Below are 27,753 nucleotides of genomic sequence, written 5' to 3' on the forward strand. Positions count from 1 at the left end.
ACCAAATATAAAGCCCTTGGATTGGCTGATGTATATATGATGAATTTTAAAAGCTTGTACTATTTTGTGGGGGGAGGAGTCTGTCCCCTTCAAGATTAACTTTTCCTCATCTCCACTCCTCTCTGGTGTGGAAGGTAAATAAACAGGTTCACTCTTGCCTTCTGGCTGCTCCTGGGTTTCAGCCAAGGAAGACACTAGCAGGTAATCCGGAGGGCAGAAGGCGAGTAAGGCCTGTATATATGACCTCCAGTTCCCTCCCTGGTAGGTAGGTCCAGTTCAACCTCAGTGGGCATCAGCAACTTCACATAAGGGCTCCACTATCCTGTCCCCATCTTAATTACATTTCTCAAGTTGCATGCCATTTATCCCTATCAAGGTCCTGGCTGACACCACAAATCATTGGGAAAGAATACGTTGTAGCTGGGCACAGTGGTTCATGCCTGTAATCCCAGTACTTAGGGAGGCCGAGGAGGGTGGATCACAAGGTCAGCAGTTCAAGGCCAGCCTGGCCAACATGGTGAAACCCCGTCTCTACTAAAATTACAAAAATTAGCTGGGCATGGTGGCGTGTGCCTGTAATCCCAGCTACTTGGGAGGCTGAGGCAGGAGAATCGCTTGAACCTGAGAGGGAGAGGTTGCAGTGAGCTGAGGCCGCACCATTGCACTCCAGCCTGGGCTACAGAGCAAGACTCTGTCTCAAAAGAAAAAAAAGAATACATTGCTTCCTTCATGTGTCAAAGCAATGTTCCCCTATTGGGGAAAAAAATAACATGAGATTCCCACCTCATTTCATATATAAAAATAAACTCTGCATGGATTAAAAAATGTCTGTATGAACAATGAAATTCTGATACTTATAGGAAAATGTTTTTGTGATGTTGGGGTAGAACAGGATTTCTTTAACAGGCACTACGTAGGAGAAACTGTTAGAAAGAAAAATATGTTGATGGCATTTTGCTACATTAAAACTAATGGTTTTGTTTCAATCAAAACCAGGAATGATGGGTGGGTGCCAGTGGGAGAAGATATTTACAACATGTAAAACTCAAAATGGTTGAGTTTGCTTTTATTTTTTAGAGATGGGAGTTTTGCTATGTTGCCCAGGCTGGTCTTGAACTCCTGACCTCAAGAGATCCTCTGTCTCAGCCTCTTGGGTAGCAAGAGGCTACCACAAGGTGCAACACAGGTTGCACCACTGTGTCTGGCTTATGGTTGACTGTTTAAACCAGAGCATTCTCCCCTGTGTGCCCGTGTGTCTTCAATGGGTTATTAGGGAGTTGAAACATGGGGCCCTACGAAGGCTGGGACAGACTGAGGCACACACCCCTGGCAACATCTTTTTACACCACTGTAAATAGTCTCAGCAGAGAATGCGCCAAGCTATCATTATCTTCTATTTTACATAATATGCAACAAAACTGAGATGCAATAGAGTAAATAATACAAGGGAGCCCACAAGAAAATGACAGTCCACTCTAGTAAAAAATGATATGATGAAAATGTTTGTATATAATACACTCTGAATATTCCTCCATATCACTAAATATTATCCTGTAATGCCATTTTAACAGCTGGTATTCAATGCTTGTATTGTATCTCTAATTATGTAATGGATTCTACGTTGTTAAAAATTTTGGTTACTTAATGGAGGAATAGAAAACAAAACAAAATATCACATGTTCTCGCTTATAAGTGGGGGCTAAACACTGAGTACACATGGACATAAATATGGGAACACTCCACACTAGGGACTACTAGAAGGGGAGGAAGACAGGGGGGTGTGGGTTGAAAAACTACCTGTTGGGTACCATGTTCGCTACCTGGGTAATGGGATCTATACCCCAAACTTCAGCATCACACAGTATTCCCATGTAGCAAAACTGCAAATCCGTGTCTAAAATGAAAGTTGAATATTTTTTAATTTTTTTTTGCTATCATAAAACATGTAACAATGAACAACCATATATATGCATTCTTCTGCACTTTCCCAGTTACATCCTATGGATAAAATTCCTTGAAGTGCAATGCATTCCCAGCTCCTATTCCAGGCATTTATTTAATACTACACTACCCACTGCTGTGTGGTCTCCTGAAAAGATGTGTGACAATCTGTGTATCCTCCTGTGCTGCATGAGTGGGCATTTCACGCCATCCACAGCTAATGGGGTGGTAAATAACAGTGACTTTTAAGAGATGGAAGAGGAAATAATTTATAAAGTACCATGGCTGCAGAGAAAACTGAAATCTTCCTTTCAAAGAGAAAAAAGAAACAACAGGTCGACCATCCACACTGTGATTCACATACATTTGACAGATAATTATTGTCAGCTATACTTTCTGTGTTGCTTTCTTCAGCAGCTTGGAAGACCCAAGTGGAAGACACAACCCTTGCCAGTCAATAGAGTACTACTAGCCATGCACAGAGAAGGTCAGCAAGTCACCCCATGAAACAGAAAAGGGGAAATCAGTGTGTGGACCAGAGAGTACACATTGCAGGCAGGAGGCACCCTTGAGGTGTGAGCTGGCAGAGAAACCATATGAGAAACAAGCTTAGTTGGACCCTTCTATTGATGCTTGATTTTGCCTTGTACATATTTCACTAGCTAAAAAGACTAATAGGTATCCAACATAACAGTTTTTGCTCCAAAACATTAAATTCACCAATGTATGATTGCTTTTCAATAAGGGCTTCATGTATCCTTATTTTTGAAACGTTTCTCTCTTTCCGTTATGTGATAATAAACAATATGTTTAGGAGTTTCATTTCCGTGGCAAAAAGAATGCTTTGCTTACTTCATGGGTCTCACAACAGGGCAGGTGGGAATTGAAGAAGCCAAAGCAAAATCATGTACCCATGTGAAAGCCAGACTCCTTTTTTATAGTGAAATGTTTAAAAAAAAACTATTTTGGCTTAAATGCACAGTTTTCAATGTACATGCAAACTGTGGGGGAAAGAAAGATACCAAATCTTTTTTTTTTTTTTTCTTTGAGACACAGCGTCTTGCTCTGTTGCCCAGGCTGGAGTGCAGTGATGTGATTACAGCTCACTGAAGCCTGGCCCTCCTGGGCTCAAGCTATCCTCCCACCTCAGCCTTCCTAGTAACTGAGACTACAGGTACGTGCCATCACACTCAGCTAACTTTTTAGTCTTTTTTATAGAGGTGGAGGTCTCGCTATGTTGCCCAGGCTGGTCTCAAACTCCTGGATCAAGTGATTCTCCTTCCTCAGCCTCTCAAAACACTGGGATTACAGGCATCAGCCACGAGCCTTGGCCCCAAATCTTTAAAATATTCCCTATGCTCCTTTTCTTTTTTAAAAAATGCCAATCTTGATTGGATTTTCCCTCACTCCTTCATATAACAATGTTAAATATTTTACCATTTTGGCACTCCACATGAAAGCCTCTGAAACAGAGAAAAGGCCCCAATGTAAATACAGTTACTGTTGTTGTTACTATAAAAAAAGCCATCCATGGAGGTATAAAGCTTACCTAAAGCAAACATAATTTTGACACCAACCTTTCCTTTTTAAGACTGTGTGCTTTAACTTTTTCCTACTAAAACTCTGTTGCTAATAGCATTACTTCTGTTTCATGCACTCACAATAAATCATAGAAGGCCCACTTTCCTGCCTCTTCTATAAAACTGGCAACAATGATGTTAATTGTGCATGAAAAATATATTAAAACTGTAAATCATCTCTATTTTCGAGCAGGATGCAAGAAACAAATGTAAAGTAACAAATCAAGTGCTGTTTCTTTTGCCCATATTTGGCCAGAGGCCATTATTTTAAAAGCACAAAATTAGAGCCCACTTTCATCAATTAGGCCTTATTCTTTGGCTCTTGAATCTAATCAAGAACATGTAAAAATGTATCCCCGATCCCATGGTAATGAGCACTGATTAATTCTGTTAATAGTGGTGGAAGGTTCTTTTTATGGTGCATTCTTTAGAGTATTCATATATGTGGACATTTTTGTGCCAACTGTATATAAAAAAAACCAAAACATTTCTTTTTGATGCTTTCTTCTCACTATAATTATGGCGTAGTGTTTGTCACTTCCTAATGGCTAAAGCAAAATTCTGCTTTCTATTCCAAGCAATAGTAAATACATGTTTTTCTGCAAAGATGAAAAGACGATCTTTTATTTTTAAATACACCTATGGATACTCTTTTACAGTCTTGCCATGCCAATCAATTTCAAAGAATATCACCGATAAATAATATTTTGCAGCCTAACTTAGAAAGCAGAAACAAACATAAACTATATTTACCAAAAGACTATTCATGCATTAAAAAAAAAGAAATAATTGGGACAAAGATCTCCTATCTTCCCTGTATATGTTACTCTCCCCTTCTTTAAATGTTCCATGTCTTGATAAATTAGCATGGCATGCTAATCATCTGATAAACTAATCCAATGGTCAGCTTGTTCCCTATCTAATCCATTCTCACTTCTTTGATGACTCTTGGAAATGAGATGGCCATACACTAAATAAATAAGTCTTTGGTGTTCAGAAATTCAGGCAGTGTGCCAAGATAATGTAGGGGCCAATCACCCCTCTGCAGAATAAATCAAATTACACCCTCTAGATGTCTGCTTAGGCTGAATCAAGCAAGTTAACAAATAACTGGCAGTCTCTGAGTCATTAATCTCAAAAGGCAAATCAGAGCTTGTCACTTTGCTGCTTAAAAATGTTCCTTCATGGGACTCCAGCTGTCAACATGATAATTCCCAAATAGGATCAATGAGATAATACATGCACACCAACTTCTGTAGCTTTGGAGCACTTTGGGGATGGTCAAGAACTGTGCATTGTAGGACTTGTCCCTTTTCACTGTCCCATTGGTGCTCCATTGCAATTTGGTGCCAATCTGTCTGCACAAGCATTTGTTCAATTGCTCCACATTCTTCAGTGTTCCCCAAGCACAACAATTTTCTCAGATTCTCTTCTTCTATAGGCTTCTACAGTCTACCTCATGTTTTCTCTACCTCAGTACTGTTCACATTAGGGGCCAGATCATTCTGAGGGGTGGAGGCTGTCCTATGCACTGTAAGATGTCTAGTGGCATCCCTTGCCTCCATTCCCAGTAACACACTCCATACTCACAACAAACAAAAATGTCTTCCCACATTGCCAAATGTACACTGGAAGCAAACCTGTCCCCTCCCCAAAGTTGAGAACCACTGATATACACTAGGAATTAAAAATTGAGTAAGACAATGCTTTGACTTAGAGCAGGGTTTCACAACATCAGCACTGTGGGCATTTGGGGGCTGGATGATTATGTTTGTTGTGAGGGCTGTACTGTGCATTGTAGGATGTTTAGCAGCATCCTCTGCCTTCTAGATGTCAGGAGCACACACTGCCCAGATGGGATAATCCAAAATATCTCCAGACATTGCTGACACCCCCTTGCCAGTTGAATCTAGAATCAGTAAGTAAAAAACGATTACACATGCACAATACAGAGCCAAGTTTCTCAATATCAGAACTACTGACATTTTGGACTAGATAATTCTCTGCTGTGTGAGTCGTTCTTCTGCATTTTACGATGTTCAGCAGCATCTCTGGTCACTACCTACTCCATGTCAGTGGCACCTCCCCAGTTGTGACAACCAACAATATCTCTAGACATTGTCAAATGTCCCTTACAGTGGGGCCAAAATTGCTCTTAGTTAAGAATCTCTGCTATGCCTAATAACATTCTTCCACGTCTTCAAAATGCCATTAGAAATATCTCCACAACCGCTAAACCCATCTGAGAGCTCCAGATAGAGTTGGCTGCCCTGTCTTCCCCCAACAACTTGGACTTATCCCTCCTTTATTCATCCTTGCCCCAGTCCAGCATCATTGCTCCCTGTAGGTCCCCAAGGTAATGTCAATTCCTCAAGGCGGCCATTCAGACATGTGGATCAGCAGCTAGCACACTTGGCTCACTGAGTGATGAGGGGATGGTGTGAGTTCTCCTAAGACGGTAAAAATGGAGACAGGAGGGCATTCATTGTGTCAAAAGCAGCAGTTAAGTTTCGAACACGGTAAGTTTGAAACATCTCTAAGGTGGTTCTGTTTGTATGGAGTCTGGGGGAGCAACTGAGATTGACGCATGGAAACAGACCATCACCACAATCATTATTATCGCCATAAATTATCATCACAATAATTGTTATCTTCATTGCTATCATCATCACAACCATCACCATCACCATCATCACCATCGTCATCACGATAACCACCATCATCATTATCACCATCATCATCACTATCACCATCACCATCCTCATCATCACCATCATAACCATCATCATCACCATCATCACCATCATCATCATCATCTAGTAGTAGTAGTGTATAATTGTGTATATTTATTCATATTTTGATTGATTGTGTTCTTTGGCCACTGGGCTGACAGTGTTTTGTTTACATTGATTTGATTTTAAAGATCTACGGCTAATAATTCCTTGTTGCACACACACCTCCTAATTTAACTGAACACAGATATACTTTGCAACTGTTTCATCTTGAAGGTCACTTCAGAAAATTATCTTGCATAAGCCATATGGACCATGGTTTTAAAATCAGGCTTTTATCATTTTTTCCTAATTGGTTTTTAATGACAGAAAGGAGTATCTGTTTATATGTGGATTAAAAAATATTTCATGTCCAATTTTCTGTTTCATGAATGTGTACATATATAAAATTTTTGCCATCAATATCACCTCTAAGGTCACTAAAAGGCAAATTGTTGGAATCTATACCCAGATTTTGAGTCACTGGAAGCCTGGATGGAGCCCAGGAATCTGCATTTGGAAAACATTCATAGCAAGTTTGAAAACAATTGCTGTCTGACATGGAACTTCTGTACTCTTCCATTCATGTCTATATGATAACTAGAAAATCCACATGCGACTTCATGAAGTTGGTCCTTTACATCAGGGGTCAGAAAACTTTTTAAAATAAAGGGTAAGATAGTACATATTGTAGACTTTGCAGGCCATATGGTCTCTTTTGCAACTACTCAACTTCGTCTTTGTAGTGTGAAAGCAGACATAGACAATACATAAATAAAAGGGCTTATTTGTGTTCCATTAAACCCTTCGCAAAAACAGCAGTGTGATAGATTTAGTCTACAGGTTATGCTGTCCACCCTTGCTTCCCATCTCTAAAAGGAGGTCAGACCCCCTTTTAGCTAAATACTTGTCCTGGTTGAGCTTCTCAGCTTTCATAAGAGCACATCTGTCAATATTCTCTCTAGCTCGACTGATGACTGAAGGATGCTGCCCTGTAATTAACTGACCATACAGTGACTACACTTCATACGGTTGGCTGAGTGCAGGACTTCAAATTCACTGTCATTTGGTTTCTTTAACAACACTTAGCTAAGAGAATCGATATTAATGTCAGGCTGTAGACTTCAGCCTTGAACGTGCTCCTCTGTCTGTCTGAAATGACTCTCCTCCCAGCAATTTGGTCAGTTACTGATTCTTCAAATTTCTCCTTAGTGCATTTTCACCCTCTCAGTCTGGGACACATGCTCCTGCCAGATGTTCTCACATCTCCCCAACTTGTTGCATCATTGCATGGATTACACTAAATGATGATTCCAGTTAGTTGTGCATTTTCCCCTGTATGGTCTGCAAGGAAAGTGATGGAACAACATTTAGCAAAGTGGCCTGACAATTAGAATAAGTTCAATAAATATTCACTGAGTGAATAAATAAATGAATAAACTACATGTTTGCTAATGCCTGGGGCCCATATGGAAGCAAATGTTAGCAAACAATCCAATGACACTTAATGTCATAAGGATATTTAGTGGTGCCTACGTGGACTTACAGAGCTGCACAAGAATTGAAGACCAGGTTATATCACCAGCCTGAGAACTCACTCACAGCATAGTCTCACAAAGAAGTCTACTGAGCAGAAAGAGCAGGCTGACTGAGAAGGACCTCCTTTGCTTTTTGAAGAATTCCTTGTGAGAGAACTGGAAGCTCTTTTGTCAGCCATTTGCCTAATGTTCTACAACGAAACTCTTCCCAAACTTTCACCCTGCTAAACGCTTAGCCTGAAGTTTGGCCAAATTCATGTTCACCAGATCAGCTCCCCAGATTGGCTTATCCTTCAGTAAACCTAACCTTTCAGTTAGAACTCTTAAAAGAGATGGCAAGCACAGCATGTTGCGCCCACTCCTAAACAGCCTCATTCATTTGAGGTCACGTTTCCCATCTGGCATTAAATCTCAGACTATCTCTGATTTGCCACCAGCTGACAGCTTCCAGACCCAGGAGTGTCCCAGGAGGGTGACTCCCAACATAGAACTGCCTGGATAACATCCTAATAGAAACATCCTCATCTGTTCCTGTCACTTTATCTCTCTATGTCACTAAGAGCTACAGCTGTTTACAAACCAACAACAACAGCAACTGATATACAAGTTTTCTCATTTCTGAATGTCCAAGTTCCTCTTTTTAGCTGAAAAAAGGAAATATCCTAGGTAAGGTTTTGCCCCAAGTTCATCTCCTCTTCCATGAAGCAGCCATGCCATTCTTTCTTGTTTGGTACTATTTGTAATATAAGCAACAATGGACATCAATGAGTTTTGCTTACCTAGCATTCAATTTTCCTCTGGGGAGCAATCTTACTTCCATCTACCCTAAGCCTACTGGACTTACCCAATCTCTTCTCATTTCTGAAGAGTATACATAACCCAAGCAGTCCATATCAATTCAAGTATCTCTTTCCACTGGATATAGACATTGGTTGGCATGCAACTAAAATTAGGCCAGTACGCATAGTTGCTAGGCCAATGTGCTTCTCTGAGAAAAGGATGACATACTAGGAAATGCTGTTGACTGCCTACCACCACACACGGACAAGCCTCTCTAAGAAAGCCAAAGAAGAAACATGGCGCCAAAGTGCCAGATTCCTAACAGCAATGATTAGACCTGAGGACACCATTTTCGAAACTAAATGCACCGCTAGTAAATGGAACCCGAAAATCTCTTCTTTTCCCTTAAGTGAATTCAACCTGAATTTCTTTCACTTGCTAACTAATTGTTCCTAAGTAATTAAGGATTGCAAAGTCTCAAAATATATATCCCTCCAATGGAGACATAATATCTATGTAGAAGTTGGGTTACAATCTGGCCAAATTTGAAATCCATGTCTTTTTAGAAACAAGGTCTTGCTCTGTCTCCCAGGCTCATAGCTGCCATGAGCTATGATTGCAATGGTGCTATCATAGCTCACTGCAGCCTCGACCTCCTGACCTCAAGCAATCCTCCCACCTCAGCCTCCCAAGGAGCTGGGATTACTGTGCTCAGCTGAAATCCATGTTTTGCATATTATGCCACATTAGTTATTGACTGCTATGTAACAAATAACCAAAACTTAACAGTTTCAAGTAATGTATTTATTTTATGAGAGTTTCTGCATATCAGGAATCCAGGCACAACCTTAGCAGGGTCCACTGCTTTGAAGTCTCTCACTGATGAAGGTGTTGGCCTGAGCTGGGGTCTCATTTTAAAGCTGAATAACTGAGGAAGGTTCGCTTCCAAACTTATGTGGTTGTTGGCAGGATTCAATGCCCTGTGGACTGCTGGACTGAAAGCCTCTGTTCCTTGCTGGCTGTTGTTTCAGAGGCAGCTCTGAGCTTCTTGCCATATGCACCTGTTTAACATGGCTGCTCTTTCATCAAAGCATGGAAACCAAGAATGCAACAAAAAGGGTATACTAGTAAGACACAATTTATATGCTTATGTAACATAATCATGGAAGTGGTGTTCCATTATCTCTATCATATTCCATGAGACACAAACAAATCCTATGTCCTGCCTACACTCAAGGGGGAAGGATTTACACAAAGGCAGTGTCTTTCACTTGGAAAATGCCAGCCTTGAGAGACTGGAATCCAAGACCTACTTCTCTGGTGAGCAGGGGAGATAGGACATAGCCTAAAGGCTAAAAATGTGTCAGGGGAGCTTTGCCCTGGACAGAGCAGTGGGTACTGAGAGAGGATTTTAGGAACCAAAAATGCAGACATCACCTCTTCTGGCTTCTGGCATTCTTAGGCAGCATATGTACGCAGAATATACCTAATCCAGACTGCATTCATTTCTGGGGCTTTGTAACTAATTACCACAAACTTGGTGACTTGAAACAAGAACGCATTGTCTCACTGTTCTGGGGCAAAGTCCAAAATTAAGATGATTCCTTCTAGAGGCTCTTAAAGAAAATCCATTTCATGCTTCTGTCTTGGATTGAGTTGTTCTTGGTTCCTGGTGGTTTCCAACAGTGCTCCCTGGCTTAGGGATGAATCACTTCAATGTTTGCTTCCATCCTCACATGGTGTTCTCCCTGTTTCTGTCTTTGTTGTTGTGTCTCTTCTTACAAGAACACCAATTATATTGGGTTTAGGATCTTCCCTAACACAGTATGAACTCATCTTACCTTGATTACATTTGCAGAAATCCTATTTTCAAATAAGGTGAAATTCCTAGGCACCAGGAGTTAAGACATAAACAATATTTTTGAGAGACACAATTCAACCATAACACAAGTCAACTCAAAACTCATGCCAAGAGAAAACTTTACTACCTATGACGTGGCCTGTCAAAGTTTTTAAAACACAGATTCTAACCTATGCTCTGCAGTCCTAAAATAAAAATATCAAATCTCAAAGAAATTGATTCCTCTAAAGCTAGGACCTCACAATACCTTCTCATAGCTACTCAAATTTAGATAATGATGATGGCGATGACTCTGATGATATTTTTGATGATGACAAGTAACTACAAAACCTTAAGTTGAATGAAATGCAAGAGGAAGCTCATTTTATCCTAAGTCTTAGAATAAGCTTTCCCTAATGATGAGCTCCATTATTTTCCAACCTATGAACTTTAATTAATTTCTTGGAAATGATTCCTTCTGCATTCTATCAAATTATAGACCACTGCATTTAAAAACAGGCAACCAGCTGCTTTCTCAAAACTATAAACCAATTAGTTTATTGGCCATTCTATCACACATGTATGCTGCCTTCCCTCCTTGTAACACCTCAGGGGCTTGGCATTTCAGGGAAACATGCAGTAAACAGGCTCCTGGCTTGGCTGGTGATTGTTGTGCATTCAGCATCCGGTGGGAAAAACTGAGCTTCAGCAACAAATGGCTTTGCCTTGCTGTATATGCTGACATTTTGTCATAGGAAGTGGAGGTATTCTATTTTCTTTTTAATTTCTAAGGCATATTATAAAATATATTACTTTTAAAATATTGCAAAAACATGTGTCTTCCAGCTCAATATACATAAGCCAAGGGTTTAATGCATTTGACAAAAAAAGATCTCACATAAACTCTGGGTATATTCATAACCTGTAATGTGATGCATGAGAATAGATGCTTGACACTGAAGAGGATGCTTGCAAAAGACTACCTAGAAGGAACATACCAACATGTTTTCTAAGACTTCCAAAGCTATGTATTAGGAGAGAAAGGAAACATTCCAAATTTCTTCATCTCTGTTTGTAGAGAGTGCTCAGGTAAATATTGCCAACCCTTTCTCTGATAATGAAATTAAGAAGCTGTAAACGTCTTTATCGGTCAGGTTCAAAAAAAAAGCTGGGTGGCCAGGCACTACAGGTTTATTCATTTGTTCCATGTACTGAAGTATATGATTCATTCTTTTATCTCAAAAATGCTCTGGGTCTTCAAAGGGTTTACCATCTACTGGGGAGGGCAGACTCGCAAAATGGTGATTAAATTCAACTTCTAGGAACTCAGGGGAGGATACTTCATCTCTGCTTAGAGTGCCAAAAGGTTAATGAACGGGAAAATACTGTATGGTGAAAGAGTTTTGGTGAAATGACCTCAAAAGCTCCTTCTCCTTGGAAGATGTTATCATTCTGTGATTAAAGTCTAAGTTGACTCTATCGTTTCCGTCCAGGTAAATTTCCAGTATGATATTCAATATACCAAAATCCCCTCTTATAAAGCAAAACAAAAAAAAAGTATAAAATGCAAAGATCCCTGTAGAATGTGCGATGGTGAAATTTGTTCTCATTATTATCTGATTTTAGCTCAAAATGAAATAATTTGTTAACATTTTAATATTCTTGGGAAAGCTGCAGTTTTCTCCCTAAGGCTTACTTCTCTATTTTTAAATGTAAACATTTTAGAAACATGCAAAATAGTATTATAACTTGATTTCATACTAGTTATCTGGATTAGTACATTTCCAATATAAAATTATGAAAGTACTTTACTAGAATAGAAATTTGGAGGAGACTGAAAGCTTTTGTATTAATGATTTAAACACCAGGTGATAAAAAGTATATTTGAATTTGGTAAGAATGGGACCTCATGTTCTTTGATTTAACTTTATTCTATAGTCTGCTAAAAAGAAAAGATAGGCATTAGAATTAGTTTGGATGGAATTCCATTTATGAACCCTCCAATGTCACAATGTAACAATTTAAAAAATACCCAAGTGAGTATTTTGCATGTTAAATTACAACATCATTGCACCCTCCTCCAGTTTTGTCTTAGTTTTATCTCTCCCTTCTCCCCAGTTTTGCATCTTTTATGTCTCTGTGCAGCTAAAGAAGCAATAAACAAGAACTTCCATTTTAGGAAACATAGACAGCATTTCCTCACTGCACAAACATGTGTTTATGCTCTGCATATTCACTCAAGGCTGGGTGAAAACTTTTCTATCAAGGATCCTCCATAGAAAACATCCACTTTCAGATTTGCCTCCATTTTCTTTTCCCTGAAATCCTAAAGCAGTCGCTGAAGACACTGCTTTTTATGAAACGTTGGTTTAGTTGGGTCACATATCAATGGAGCTTTCCCACTCACTTTTCCAGCAGCGGGTTTAGATCTCTCCGGATATCCACTTAGACTCACCCAAGGCCTTGTCTATGCTGATTGCAAATAATGATTTATTTACTAATAATTTTTAAATGAGTTATCTAAAATGCCTCTAAAGAAAATAAGGAATGGAAAAGAGAAAAAAATACCCAAAGAGTCTAGATTGGAATTAGGAGATCAATAGTGTCACTGGCCCGACTGGAGGCTAAAGTCCATATGTGACAGGCAAATGGGATGTTAGGTGAATATTAGATGTTCCCTTGTTGAGTGAATGACTGATTATGTCATAAAAGACAGAGAAGAGAGTAGAATGTAGCTAAAGACATCCATTTTAAGGAAGAAGAAAAGGAGTGTTCAAGAACCTACAATTTTCATATCTTGTTGAAACTCACCACAAGAGCTCCTCTGCCTGAGATAAATCAGTACCTGCTGCATTCTTTCTTTCTGATGGCAACAGGCACTTTCCCTGAGGCAAACTTGAGGACCGTGCAGACACCATGCACAGTAGACCAAGAGGATGTCTGGCTTGAAGGAGACTTTGGGATGTTTGGGGTTTCAGAGAGGAAGAGGATATAGTTTAGGTGTTGTATAACTTGGCACTTCCCAGAAAATTGTAACATGTTTGATCTTAACTGAATTGTGGATATTTCTCCTACCGGCTTTCCTTCAATAGCATTCACACACAGACACACACACACACACACCCACACACACACCACAGACCACATACCAATGCCTACCTTCACCATCAAAAGTCATCGTCAGATACGTAAAGTCTAACAAGGAAATGTTTCTCTTTTATTTCTTTTTTAGATACAGGGTCTCACTGTGTCACCCAGGCTGGAGTGCACTGCTGTGATCTCAGCTCACCATAGCCTTGATCTCCCAAGCACAAGTGATCCTCCCGCCTCATCCCCTCAAGTAGCTGGGACTACAGGCCAGCACCACCATGCCCAGCTAATTTTTTTTTTTTTCTGGTAAGGACAGGGTTTTGTCATGTTGCCCAGGCTGGTCTTAACTCCTGGGCTCAAGCAATCCACCCACCTAGACCTCCCCAAGTGCTAGGATTACAAGAGCAAGCCACCACTTTCTAATTTGTGGAAATCTGGACCTGCTTCTCTGAACCTCAATATAGAATATTAGATTGAAATAATAAGGTGGAGACTACACTGTCTCATCTTTGCTTTATTTTACCAGTAGCAATTGCATGAAGAGATCACTCCTTTGGAGTTTTTCCCTCTGGTTCCCTTGCCTTTAAGCTGACTATGTGATTTAGGTAGCTCTGATTTATTTACTGAGAGTAGATGTTTTTGATCTCACAAACTCTCTGTGGCTGTCAAATCTGGAGCTCACAACTTCTCGATTTCTGTTTGCAGTTTGGCTGTGACTGCACCAAGGAAAGGGGTGCTTAAACATAAAGACAAAATGTTAAACTAACTCATTATGAAAACAGCCTGGTTTTAGGAGAACCAACCAACAGTCTAGTAAGATCGGATCTACTCTCAACAATGGCTTCCAGTACCCCACTCAGGCAAAGAATCTTGCAATGAAAGATAAAGTCATGGGATTAACATTCAATTAACCTGACATCAAAGTCTTAATATGCACTAATCTTATCTATTTTATAATTATTTCTTATATAGTTGTTTACTCCCAAATCACAATAATTATAAAACAAATTCATAGGATGTATAATCATATTACTCTTATTTTTAATAGCTGAGGACACTAAATATTTAAAGGTTAAGTGGCTTGGCTAGGCCAGGCACGGTGGCTCACACCTGTAATCCCAGCACTTTGGGAGGCCAAGGCAGGAGGATCACCTGAGGTCAGGAGTTTGAGCCTGGCTAACATGGTGAAACCCCATCTCTACTAAAAATACAAAAATTACCTGGGTGTGGTGGTGGGCACCTATAGTCCCAGGTACTCGGCAGGCTGAGGCAGGAGAATCACTTGAACCTGAGAGGTGGAGGCTGCAGTGAGCAGAGATCATACCACTGCACTCCAGCCTGGGTGACAGAGCAAGACTGTCTCAAACATAAAAAAAAAAAATTAAAAAAATACTAAATAATAAAAATTAATAGCTTGGCTAAAATAGTATGGAAAATAAATAACAGTGTTCAAACCAGCAATATTAATTGACAACAAATAAGACTACAACATCTTAGGAAGCAAGACTGCACAAATAAATAATGAGCTAATTGTTTTAAATGGCCAAATATTTCAGTGGACTAGTTGTACCTAAAGTTTCTATCTCTGACAATTTCTAAAAAAAATTCTTATGATATGCACTATGTGAAAATTTGATTTTTAATATATTCTAGGTAATCTGTATTTGTTCAAATTATGACAAGAATCTAAATTGCAAATTGAATTGAATTAAAATTCATGTATTGGAAGATTATGTACATAAGGGAAAATGTTCTTTGTTAGGAAAAGATATTTCTTAATTATTCAAACAGGCATAATTCATACTACTAAATAGTATTATTCCAAACATATGTAATTTCTAAACCCTCAATAAGATTATTACTCAGTATTCAAATTGCTGAAAGCTTTTTGAGCTGGGGGAGAGACACATGCTATCGGAAATCCACTCCAGTTTAACTGTGCTTACAAAAAATACTAAATACTTTTCAATTAATCCGTGTCAGGGAGATCTTTATTTAATAATCTTTCATAATTATCTTTACTTATAAGCTGTGTCTACACAATGTCAAACATCCAACTGACAGATGAAAACTGGAGTAATTTAATTATTTTCAGCTAGTTGCATGTTGATGTTGATTGGTTAAAACATCTGTCTCACTGTGTTAACACAGTTTTCGTTTTTCACCTATATTTTGTGACTGTATGTGTACAATTGGACTTTGTGTGTCTAGACAAGAAGAGAAAGAAAATTAATTTCTCTTTAATCTCACACACAAAGAATGGTGTTACTGCCTTTTCACAGTTTAAGGAACTTTTCCTTAATTAAGGAAAATTAATTAATTCTAATCCTTTCCTAGTGATTAATTTCTCTAATTCACATATGCTCAAAATCCATTTGATAACACAGGCTCAAAAGGACTAAAGTTAGGAATAAAGCAGAATGATAATAGTTGGCTCTTTTTAAAAATGTTATTCCTCCCAAAATTCCCTTCTGTTAAAACCATACTAGAAACTGCCAGAAATGATGGGCTATTTATTGGTCTTACTTCTTAAGCTTACCCCTCTACTACTACAATAGTTATGTCACAGACGTTCAACATTTATTATGCCTAGAGTAATATACATACCAGACCCACTATGCACATGCAATTTTGCTGAAATTTTCGGGTTCCCTTTTCTGTTATTAATGAAGCTGCACTAACATCAGATTACAGGGTGCTTGTATGTGCTGGCTACTAAGCACTTTATATGGATTAAAACCTTAAACCTCTCAGCCGCCTCTATTTTAGACATAAGGACACTGTGGCCCAAGCAAGCTGGGTCACTTGCCCATAATGACTGATCTGCTAAGGGGCTAAACTGGCATTTCAACTCCAGCAAACAAGTTTTGGTTGGAGGAGGAAACAAGGTGTAGCTTGAAAAGGTCAGAGAATCACTTTGCCCAGAAGAGACCACAGCTTAAGGTGTAGCCGGAAGGAGTGGGGAACACAGAGGATTTTGTCAGCAGTGTTTGTAAGTAGGAAAATAAGACATGTAAAGGTGCAGCCGCGATCTTGAGTGAAACTCTGTGGAGACAGATGAGGAAAGAACAATTTGGGTATTTTGTTATATGTCATTCAAAGCCATCTACTCTGGAAATCTGTTATAGCTTCCTGAAAAAATTCTAAATGACCCTTTGGTACCTTTCTGTGTCAAAACAGTATTATCTTTTGAATATACCATTTAGGACAATTGGCCATGAGGCTATATTAACATGATGCAAAATGTCAAATTTGCAAAATGTCACTGGGCGTGGTGGCTCACACCTGTAATCCCAGAACTCTGGAGTTTGAGATCAAAGGATCACTTGAGGCTAGGGTTCTGGACCAGTCTGGGCAACTCTTTAAAAATTTAAAAACTAGCCAGTCATGGTGGCTGAAAATTGTAATGTAAATCTAATCGGGGATAATTTTTCATCGTTTCTTTTTTAAAAAATCTGCCACCATTTTCTAATTTGCAGACACCTGGACATGCTTCTTCTCTGAACCTCAACATAGTAGTCTCAGCCTATAGTCCCAGACACTCAGGAGGCTGAAGTTGGGGGATCACTTGCGGCCAGGAGTTTGAGGCTGCAGTGAGCTATGACTGTGACACTGCACTGCAGCATGGGCCACAGTGCAAGACCCCATTCAGAGACAGGGTACCTATCTCTCATATTTTTAAAAAATACATTTTTAAAAATCTGAAAAATGTCTGCCCTAAAATAAGAATTGATATGATCTCCTTAGCATGCTTGAGCAAGGTAGAAAGCTCTAAGTGCCCAAGGGTGTTTTCAACTAGAAATTCTTGGAAGTAGAATCCCAGAATGGAGAGGGGTCCAGAAGGCCCGAAACCAAACAACTTCAGAGACTCTGAACTTTTATTTGTTTTCAGAGTAATACTTCATTATGAATTTCAAATAATATTACAGGGTGATAAAACTCTTCCTTAGTTTTCTATTACCACTAAGACAAATCTCCACAAACTTAGTAAGCTTAGAACAGCACACATTTATTCTTTTACAGTTCTAAGGTCAGAGTTTCTTCCATGGGGCTAGAATCAAGGTATCAGGAGGGCTGTCGGGCTCCTTTCTGGAAGCTCTAAGGAAAAATCTGTTTCCCTGTCTCTTCCGGCTTCTAGAGACTGCCACCTGCGTTCCTTTCTCCTGGCTCTCTCATATTCAAAGCCAGCCATGTCCAGGTATCTCTTTCTCATGTTGCTTTACACCAACTCTGATCTCCTTTTGAGTCTTCTGCATCCACAGTGGAGGGTCTCTGTTAATATATATGAGAATCCAGGATAGATTCTCCCTATTGGAAGGTCTGCTGATTAGCAAACATAATTCAATCGGCAACCTTAATTCCCCTTTGCCATTTGAAGTCATTATTTAAGGCAGAGTATTGAAGAAGTCAGGTGCCATGCCTCCAACCTATTCCCAGGTTCCAGGAATGGGCGAGTTGGTTGGGGGGTAGGGGTGGAGGGCGGTGCTTGCACATCTCTCAGGGACCATGACTTTTCTGCCTACAAGTACCTATCTCTCAAAATTAGGAATGCTTGTATCTCTCACAATCTCAGCCTCTAAGGCATGTCTGGCATATAATCGATGCTCAAAAATATTTTGGACAGTGAAGTGAAGTAGTGCCTGCTCATTCCAGACACCTTATGGTGAGAACTGTCCTTCTCCCCCTGCCAACTGGTATACCCAAGAACAGCCCAGTTTTATCTCTTCTTACTCCTGAGTCAAGTGGGCCAATCAAAACCCCGCCCTGGGATTTTTAGTATGGAATTATGGAACTTTGTCCCTCACTGGTGGTACTGAGAAAAACAAAATGCAACTAACAAAAACTGCAGAGAACCCTCTTCCTGCCATTTAAAGCAAGCCTATTTCCAGAAAGAAGCAAAGAACGAGACATGAAGATTGGTGATGTCCTTGGATTCATTGCTTCCAGGTGCGTCTAAAGTCTAGCTGCATCCCTGCCATTCTCCCAATCTGATTTCTCAACTTTTACAGTAAGTTTGGATATCCCATAGCCCTTCTAATAAATTTCCGTTTTTTCCCTCAAAGTCAGATTGAGGCTAGGTTGCCTTCTACCATGTGAACACAAATACCTCTTGACTAATGCAGAATGCCAGAAAAGTTTTTAAGACCCTCAGAAAAGATGGGAGCTATTCAAGGATGAAAACCGTGCTATAAATTATATCTTGAATTACATCCAGTGGTATCTATAAAAGAAGCGAATACATTTTTTTTTTTGGAAAATCGCTAGCAAAGCTGGTTGACTTTCCAGCTTCTTTCCCTGTTGTTCTCCTGCCACCCTTTCATCTTAGGTAGCTCGTCTACCCTAGAAAGTATAGGGTCAGCAGCTGTGGATAACATAAAAAAGTTTATGGGCCCAGTGCAATGGCTTATGCTGGTAATGCCAGCATTTTGGGAGGCCGAGGTGGGAGGATCACTTGAACCCAAGACCAGCCAGAGCAACATAGTGACACCCCATCTCTACAGAAACTAAAAAGATTAGCCAGGTATGGTGGAGTGCACCTGTAGTCCCAGGTACTCAGGAAGCTGAGATGGAAGGATCCCTTGAGCCCAGGAGGTTGAGGCTGCAGGGAGCTATGAGTGCACCACTGTACTTCACCCTGGATGACAGAGCGAAATCCTGTTTCTAAAAGGAAAAAAAAAAAAAAAAAGAACTTTCATGATATGGCACTGCCAGAAACAGCCCATGCTAAAGCACAGCTTCTGTTACCACGCCACACTTAACACCCAAGTAGTAACAACAGCAACGATTGACACCAAGCTGCTTAACATAGATTTCTGTGTTCAAATGTTCCATTCATCAGATGCTTTAATAGATGAATCCCTTCCATCACCCATATATTCTTCATGGCACAGCTCAACAACTTAACAGCTTCCATCAAGTTTTTCCTCAAAAAATAGCTTGTCCCTGAGCTGTCACAGAGCTTTCTTTGTTCCCTAACTAGGATGCTCTGGCTTATTATCTACCTCTAGGTTTATTAACTGTGCAAACTCCTACAGGTCATTATCCATGTCGTGTCTGTTTATATTTCATCATAAAGCTCCATGTTTTCACCAAATAGGTCCTCAATCAACAATCATAGCAAGCTTACTTAAGTCATAGTATTCAAAGAGTCAGGTGTCATCTTGGGGGAAAAAGATGATAGGGACACCTTGCATCCAATAATCTGTTCTTTTTTAATATCTTCCTTTTTCAATTGTATTGCTTGCAAAAAAAAAAACAACCCAAAATTTCACTTTTCTAGAAATCATAATGGCATTTGCTGTTATGCTACAACGCAAATACAATGATAATGAGTGGTGCTTTGTTTTGTTTTGAGAGGGATTCTCACTCTGTTGCCCAGGCTGGAGTGCAGTGGTGCGATCTCGGCTCACTGCAACCTCCCTCCACCTCTCGAGTTCAGGTCATTCTCCTGCCTCAGCCTCCTAAGTAGCTGAGATTACAGGCGCACACCACCATGCCCAGCTAATTTTTTGTATTTGTAGTAAAGACGGGGTTTCACCATATTGGCCAGGCTGGTCACGAATTCCTGACCTCAAGTGATCCACCCACCATGACCTCCCAAAGTGCTGGGATTAGAGGCATGAGCCACTGTGCCTGGGCGATAATGACTTTCATTTATATTTTCCTTTATATTTCCCAGTATTTTTAGTCCCATGATGAAGAATGGAAGGGCTTCTCACCCCTGAAATCTTTCAAGAATAAGACCTTAAGATGTATGTCCAAGGATCCAGAGAAAAAGCGCAGGTGTAGGTCACTCAGGAAGTGGTTCCATGGGTCTGTCCATTTCCCAAGGCAATCTGGACTCACTTGTGGCTCTTTCTCCTCCAAGCTTTATATTTAATATGATATCTTGTCTGAGCAACTCCTTCAAAATGTGTCTTTTATTTTTCCCTTACTTTTTAACCTCACTTCTAAACAGTATCACCGGTTCTCATTAAAAACCTTAAGTGTTTCCATAACTCATCTTTCTGTGTTCAGTCTCCTTGGGGACCAAGACGAATCACGAACTGTACTGCCATCCCCTCATGTTTGAACTCAAGTGGACTTAGTATGTGAGACTGGAACTTCTCGGCTTGACTTTCACAATTTATGTTTAATCAAGCTACCAAGCCATATTCTGCATTGCTTCCTCAAAGTAGTCACTCAGTCACACTCTCTCTGCTCTCTCTCTCTCTCTCTCTGTCACATATACACACACACATACACCATGCAGATTCGGTCAATCGGTCTCCAACTGTTCCTTGTCAACAATGGCCCACGTGTCCTACTAGAGCTTCCGACTGGCTTGACTGACTTTGACCTTATTTGAGCACCTATCAAAAGGTTAAATATGCAATTCAAGTTAATTAATTAGCCTGTTGTCTAACAACAAAGAGAAATTAATAACCTATGAAAATTTAAATAAAGAAATTTGTAAGGTAGGAAATAGTTATAAAGACCCAAGCCTAAGTTTAGTAGATCATGATGCCAGTTTAAATGAAAAGACTCACCTTCAGCAAGACCTGATTTATTTTAAAGGGAATTATAAAAAGTATTGTTTTCTACAGAAAAAAAATATATGTTTCATAAACTATTGTACTATGAAGAAATTTCCAACACTTTTCCTCATGCAAGTTAGTTCTTAAATGTAAGGATAAGTACGTATCTAAAATAGTCTATTTTTGTATTTTTAATATACCTACACATTTTATGAAAGTAGAAACATAGAAATTTGAGCCAATCTGATCAAGGCAGAAAGACAAAGCTAAACAAAAAAAGTAGATTTTTGCTGTTGTTATTGTTTAGATTTGTCTTTCTGGCTTTGTCAGACTGGTCAGAGTGGAATTTTGAATTCCAAATAATAATATTGCTATCTCTCCTGCTAAATAAAAGCATTGATCTGAACTGAGATACTCCCTAAGAGAAGGCCTTTGGAGAGAATCAGCATGATGCCAACATTTCAATATGTTGTGGATGCGGAGTTCATTCATTTAGTGAATAATTAATAATTAAACATCTAAAGCTCTGCATTGGTTCTTTTTTTGTTTTTGTTTTTGTTTTTGAGACGGAGTCTTGCTATGTTGCCAGGCTGGAGTGCAATGGCACGATTGTGGCTCACTGCAACCTCCACCTCCTTGGTTCAAGCAATTCTCCTGCCTCAGCCTCCTGAGTAGCTGGGATTACAGACACGCGCCACCATGCCCAGCTAATTTTTGTATTTTTAGTAGAGACGGGGTTTCACCATGTTGGCCAGGATGGTCTCGATCTCCTAACCACGTGATCTGCCTGCCTCGGCCTCCCAAAGTACTGGGATTACAGGCGTGAGCCACCGCGCCTGGCCTGCACTGGTTCTTCGTTGATAGAGTTAAGAAAACAAGCAAGCAACCAAAAATAAAAACTCCTAACCCAATAGGCTGTGACTTGTGGATGGTACAAACATGCAGGGCTGTAGCTTTGAACTCTCACCAGCAAAATTCTAAAGTTTACACATCGTGGGGAGATCGATTCTACCTTTTCAGTCACTCACTATTAGATTTCTGATTCCCTTGTCAAGATCATATGCACATATTGCTTCAAAAAGCCTAAAGATCTAAACAAGTGGAACTGGGTTTATTATGAAGTTTGGATTACTTTTTCACTCAATAGCATTTTTCACATATTTACATTCCTCAAATTTTAATTCAATACCGAATTGCAATGAAACGGCCACACCGTTTGTGGTCTCCATCCACACAATTGTACATACAGGGCTCTGCAGTCAGGGAGGCTATTGATTCTTTTTCATGGGTGGTCTCATTCTGTCCAACTCCTATATGAGGAGGCCTTCTATTTGAAGTGCATTCATTGTTGCCAAGGCTAGCTCTACAAAATCACCAGACTCTAGCACATCCAAAGTATTATGAAAGCAATTTTAACCCTTTGTCCTGTTTGGGGGGTTTTCTCCCCATTTTTGTCTTCCTTTCTTTTTGGTTTTTGTTTGAATAGTTCATTATGAGAAAGATCTCAACCCAGGTGGCTGCTCAAATGAGAACCCTAATTGCTTTTGAGAGCTCTTATTCATCTCACACGCACACACAAAGAGGGACTGTTAGGCACGGAGACAGCTCAGAACACCCCATGGAAGTACAGCGTCCAAATGTCAGTTTAACTCCTTGAATCACATTCAGACCTGGACTTTATGAGATAATTGAGAGGTCTGTCACCATAACGACAAGGGCAATATGCCAGAAACCACTAATATAATGAAGCAGAATCCTTTAATTTCTTTCTCTGGGCTGTTCTTTGTAATCTCAATGACAATTTGTAACCTCAGTGACACACAACCCTGGTAAGGTTTTTCATGACACTCTACTTAAACTATCTGGCATTTATATGGAGAAAGAGTAATCTGATAGATGCAAAACAATTTTGGAGATCAGTGGATTAACGTCGTTGTCGATTTACTATTTTCAGCCAAATCTTACTGAAAAATGTTTTCCAGGGATTGAAGTTTAAAAAAAAAAAAAGAAGAAGAAATTTCTCCATAAAAGAAATTTATCACACTTTCCACGAAGAACTTTATACAAAGGACACACTCTAGTCTCTACATTAGATACATCTATCATTCCCACAAATTAACTTCCTTTCTTTCCAGGTATATTTTATTCTCTGTTGTTCTTTCTCCTCATCTAAAAACGGCATATGGAAATGCTAACTGGGAAATGTGATACCACTGTGGCATACTTTAGTCTGGTTATTCTTCCAAGGAAATCTGAATTTGAAATCTATACAGACATAAAACTATTCATGTTTTACTAACATTAGGTTAATATATTAAACGTTATTGTGTCTACAGACTTTCATTGTTGTTTTATATAAAAAAGGAAATTTTTAAAAATACAAACGCATTCATCTCTAATGTAGCTAGAATCATCTGATTACATTTTGCCACTTGATTGCAGCGAATATTGGAAGAAAAGAACATCCAAATTTACGTTAAGAAAACCGATTCTAAACAATGAAATCCAACCATTGTATGAACTATCCCCTACTTGTATATTAAAAACAATCAAGTATTTCTTTGAAAACTCAAAAAAGGTGCTAATATCTTAAGTCATTAAGGCAGAAAGAACCATTTTCTCTATCTTTCAGTTTGCAAACTGGAGCATAATAGTGTACTTAATTCTATTATTTTTCTATAGATTCATTCCTTTACAGATGATTCAGGTATAACATGCAACATTATATGCTCATATTTATTTTCATCTGCAAATAAGCATTATAAAAAGTTAAGAAGGCAATATATGAAAATAATTAAAGTCATTATTTATAGTTTTGTCCAGTCAGTAGATGGCCCAATACATACAAGTGGAACACGTGGTAAGTTGCTGCAAGAATTGCATTTGGAATATGAAAAATAAATTAAAATAAAATAAACGGGTTATAGAAGAGATCATGCATGAGACATTATAAAACCCTCCTAGCAAATCTCTCTACACACTGCACAAGAGGTATTGTTTTCTGTTCCAGTGAGGTACTCACCATCTTCCGTGGGCACGTAGATGTTTAAGTAAAGGCAGTCTTCATTTTGATCTTGAACATAGGTCATCAAAGTATCCAAATTGGCGGTAAACCAGATGGGCAGCATGTCATGCAGTAAGGATCTCTCATCCAGGTGCTGGGGGCACACAGCAGCAAACTGAGTAGTATTTCGGATGCCAGTCCAGGAGGACGGGGGTTCTGGGGGCTGAAACCGCCTCTCTCCAGTTGGGGGTGAGGCATAGGGGACCCCTAAGTACTGCTCCACTGGACCCAAGATCTCATTGGGTAACGGTGTTCTTAGGCCCCGGATTTTGCCATAATTTGTGTTGACAACTGGATACTGTGCTTGGCTGTCAATGAGGGTGAACTTGATGGCAAGAGCAGTTAACCACAGGAGGACATTGGAGTTTAACATGACGCAGACCGGGGTGAACAACAAAGGAAGCCATAGCAGTCCCTGGGGCCGTGACATGGTTCAAATCTGCATCCACATCCACAGCTGTCCCAGTGATGTGGCTCCAAGGAGACAAAGCCCAGAGGCGAGCCTGCAGAGAGATAGGGCTTTCCAGGGAGCAGTAGACCTGGGAGAGACTCTCAGACTGATCACAGACAGAGCCTGAGGTTAAGAACAAGCACAGCCGTTTTCTTGGCAGCCCATTGCAAGGAGGCAGCCCTCCCTTAATCCTGAAACTGGATTCCAGCAACTGCAATGCTCCAAGGAAGCTGTGACCATCCAACACTTCCAGGGACAATTTCTTATGAGAACTCCAAGGCAGCCTAAAAGAGGAAGAAAGCAGACAAGAATAATGAAGCCACACAACGACCACCTAGAACACTGGCTGGCTCTTCCACGAAATCCACAACATCTCTCTATGAAATTCCTATTCATTTGTATAGAAATGTGTATAGTGCCATCTCCACATAGTAGGCAACAGCAAGAACATCACCTGTCTTTATTTATTTTGTTTTTTTTAGAGATGGTGTCTTGCTATATTGCCCAAGCTGCAGTGCAGTGGTGCTATCATAGCTCACTGCAGCCTCCAACTCCTGGGCTTAACCCATCCTCCCGCCTCACCCTCCCGAGTAGCTGGGACCACAAGCATGCATCACTATGTCCGGCTAATTTGTTGGATTTTTTTGTAGACATTGGGTCACCCTATGTTGTCCAGGCTGGCCTCAAGGGATCCTCCCCCTCGACCTTTCAAAGTGTTGGGATTACAGGCATGAGTCACCATGCCTAGCAGCCACCACTTGTCTTAATTCCTCTGTACATCCTATCACCATGAACAATGCCTGACATTTAGAAAACACTAAACAAATCTGTGTTGAATGATCAAACAGATGTTCAAGAGTTATACAGGTTATGCAGATTATAGCAACAACACCTCCCAGTTTTGCTATTGTTTACCAGACTGGTTATCAATACATGGGTACTTCCAAAACACTGTTTCTCAAATGTTTAAGGAAATTGTCACATTTTCCTAAGGAGACATGCATGGAGCTCTAAAAGTTTTCCAGTAGGAGAAAGACGGAAGCATGCATCCAAGTCAATCTGGCATCATGATGTGGATATTTATCAGGCCACAAAGGGAACATCATCAAATGAAAAGAGTGTAGACTTTGGACACAAATTCTCCTTGGTCTGGTCAAGTGCATATATATTTAGGCTACACACTTCACTGCTCTGAATCTCAGTTTCCTTGTAAAACACTATACAAGATGGTGCATTTCAAGTACATGCTGTAGTGCTAGTTTCTTGAAGACTTCATTCATAATTAAAAGTGTTGATACAATTATCCTGACTTTCCAGTAAGCCACTGCATGCCTTAGAGGGTATCCTCTTCACCCTTCAGCCCATTTAAAAAGCTGAGGCTGCATTTGAGTTACTTTCCCATTGAGCCTGGAGTCAACTTTTAAAGGGTCACCACCTCAATTTGTCTTTACATGGATAATATAACTATCCCTACATAAGTCGCTGCTCCTGTGACAATAAAAGAATGCTGTGCAGCAATGGACATTATGTTGTTAAATGATCCCCTAGGAACAGAAAATATTTCACTAGGTGTTGCAAGGAGGGTGCCTTTAGCATGTTCTTCAACTCAAAATATACAAATGTGTTTCTAAGGATTTTGTGGGTTATTCAGAGCATCTGCATCAGAAAATAATTATCCATTTCATTTAAGTAATCAGTTGAACAGAATACATCACACGGCTTTTTTTTTTTAAATAAAACATATTGGAGCTGGATCTATCACAGAACAATAATACAATGGGGGTAAATTCCATAGTACATGACATCCTGGGAAAAGTTCACCAGAGTTGGATGAAAACACACTGAAAATCTGGATTGTAACTTTGAAAGTGACAAATAGCATCTCACCAATGACTGATTTAGGTGTTTGCTTCTATCTCTGAATTCTACTGTAGACAACATTTGGATGTCTGCCATACAGCAATCCCATTTCTGAATAATTAAGAGACAGACAAGAAAAACAAAGAGGTGATGTCCTGTTTGGTTGCTTCTTTCCTGAAAGATTTTTAACCAGAGGTAGCTGTTACTTTCAGCCTGGGGGCCAAAACCACTCTCAAATATTTAAAAGCTACTTGGGACTAAATGAGATAGTATGTATCCTCAAGGTATTGCACATTCCCTGAAACACAGAGCTCAATAAATGTAGAATTCAGTGGGTGGACTTCTTCCAAGGTATATAAAGTTAGTTCCATAAGGAATTCCAGCCCACACCTTAAATTCTCAAACTCAATGTGAATGAGACTATGAGTCACTTATTGGTTATGACTGATCCAGCTGTATGATCAAAACCCTCCTCTGCCTAAATCTACATCCCACAAGGTCCTGATGGGCAGTGAGCGATTATGAAGCAGCAGCAACCTAAAAAGACGGGCCCAAGGGCATCTGTACACTTACTAGGTCTAGATTGGGCATTCACAATATTCACAGGTTGAGAGCTATCTTTTTTCACTCCCTTGTTTTTTGAAATTTGGCTAATTTGCACAAAATTACTATAATTAAAGCCCAGCGTTTCCCCATCTCAGTATAAATGACATTGTGAACCATATAATTCTTTGTTGTGGGGGCGTCGCCTGTACAATGTACAGTATTTTGCAGCATCCCTGACCTCTACTCACTAGATGATAGTGGCACCTCCTACCCAGTTTTAACTATGGAAAATGTCTCTAGATAGTGCTAGATAGCCCAGGGGCCAAAACCACCCTCAAGTGAGAATTACTGGTTTAAGGCATCAAGTATAAAATTATAGTGGCTGTGTAAATGATTAAGTATCTGTAGGTATATTTAGTGAATATAATTAGTGCTGTCGTGTATGTGTGTGTGTGTGAAAATATAGTCATATTCAAAAAATTGGCAACTTGTAAATTTTTAGCATTACAAGAAATGTTGATATTGAAGATATCAATATTTATTATTGATATCAATCAAATGTACATTATCATCATTAAAGAATCACTGTAAATTTAACCAACCTACATCCTTGTGGGGAAAAACAAAACAAGATCTCCCATGTGAGTTTCAAAAACTGAAAAGGATTTCACAAAGGGTGAAATGTGGTTATTGATAGTTATTCATAAATAGGTAGATATTTAATATTTCTAAGATAAAGAGGATATGCTACAAAATGAATTCTAAAATTGTTAAT

At 39.5% G+C, this 27,753-nt stretch overlaps 1 protein-coding gene across 8 annotated transcripts in view; it reads right to left on the reverse strand.

The window, feature by feature from the left end:
• Window positions 1-27,753, reverse strand: part of NLGN4X (neuroligin 4 X-linked) — a 341,830-nt gene that overhangs the window by 239,542 nt on the left and 74,535 nt on the right. For all 8 annotated transcript variants that reach the window (XM_055106573.2, XM_057301132.2, XM_055106577.2 and 5 more), the window contains exon 2: window positions 24,080-24,856. In XM_055106573.2, the coding sequence (XP_054962548.1) occupies window positions 24,080-24,551 (472 nt within the window). In that variant the 5' untranslated portion in view covers window positions 24,552-24,856. The remainder of the gene's footprint in view (window positions 1-24,079; window positions 24,857-27,753) is intronic.

The sequence above is a fragment of the Pan paniscus genome, chromosome X (assembly GCF_029289425.2).
Source record: "Pan paniscus chromosome X, NHGRI_mPanPan1-v2.0_pri, whole genome shotgun sequence".
Taxonomy (NCBI): Eukaryota; Metazoa; Chordata; class Mammalia; order Primates; family Hominidae; genus Pan; species Pan paniscus.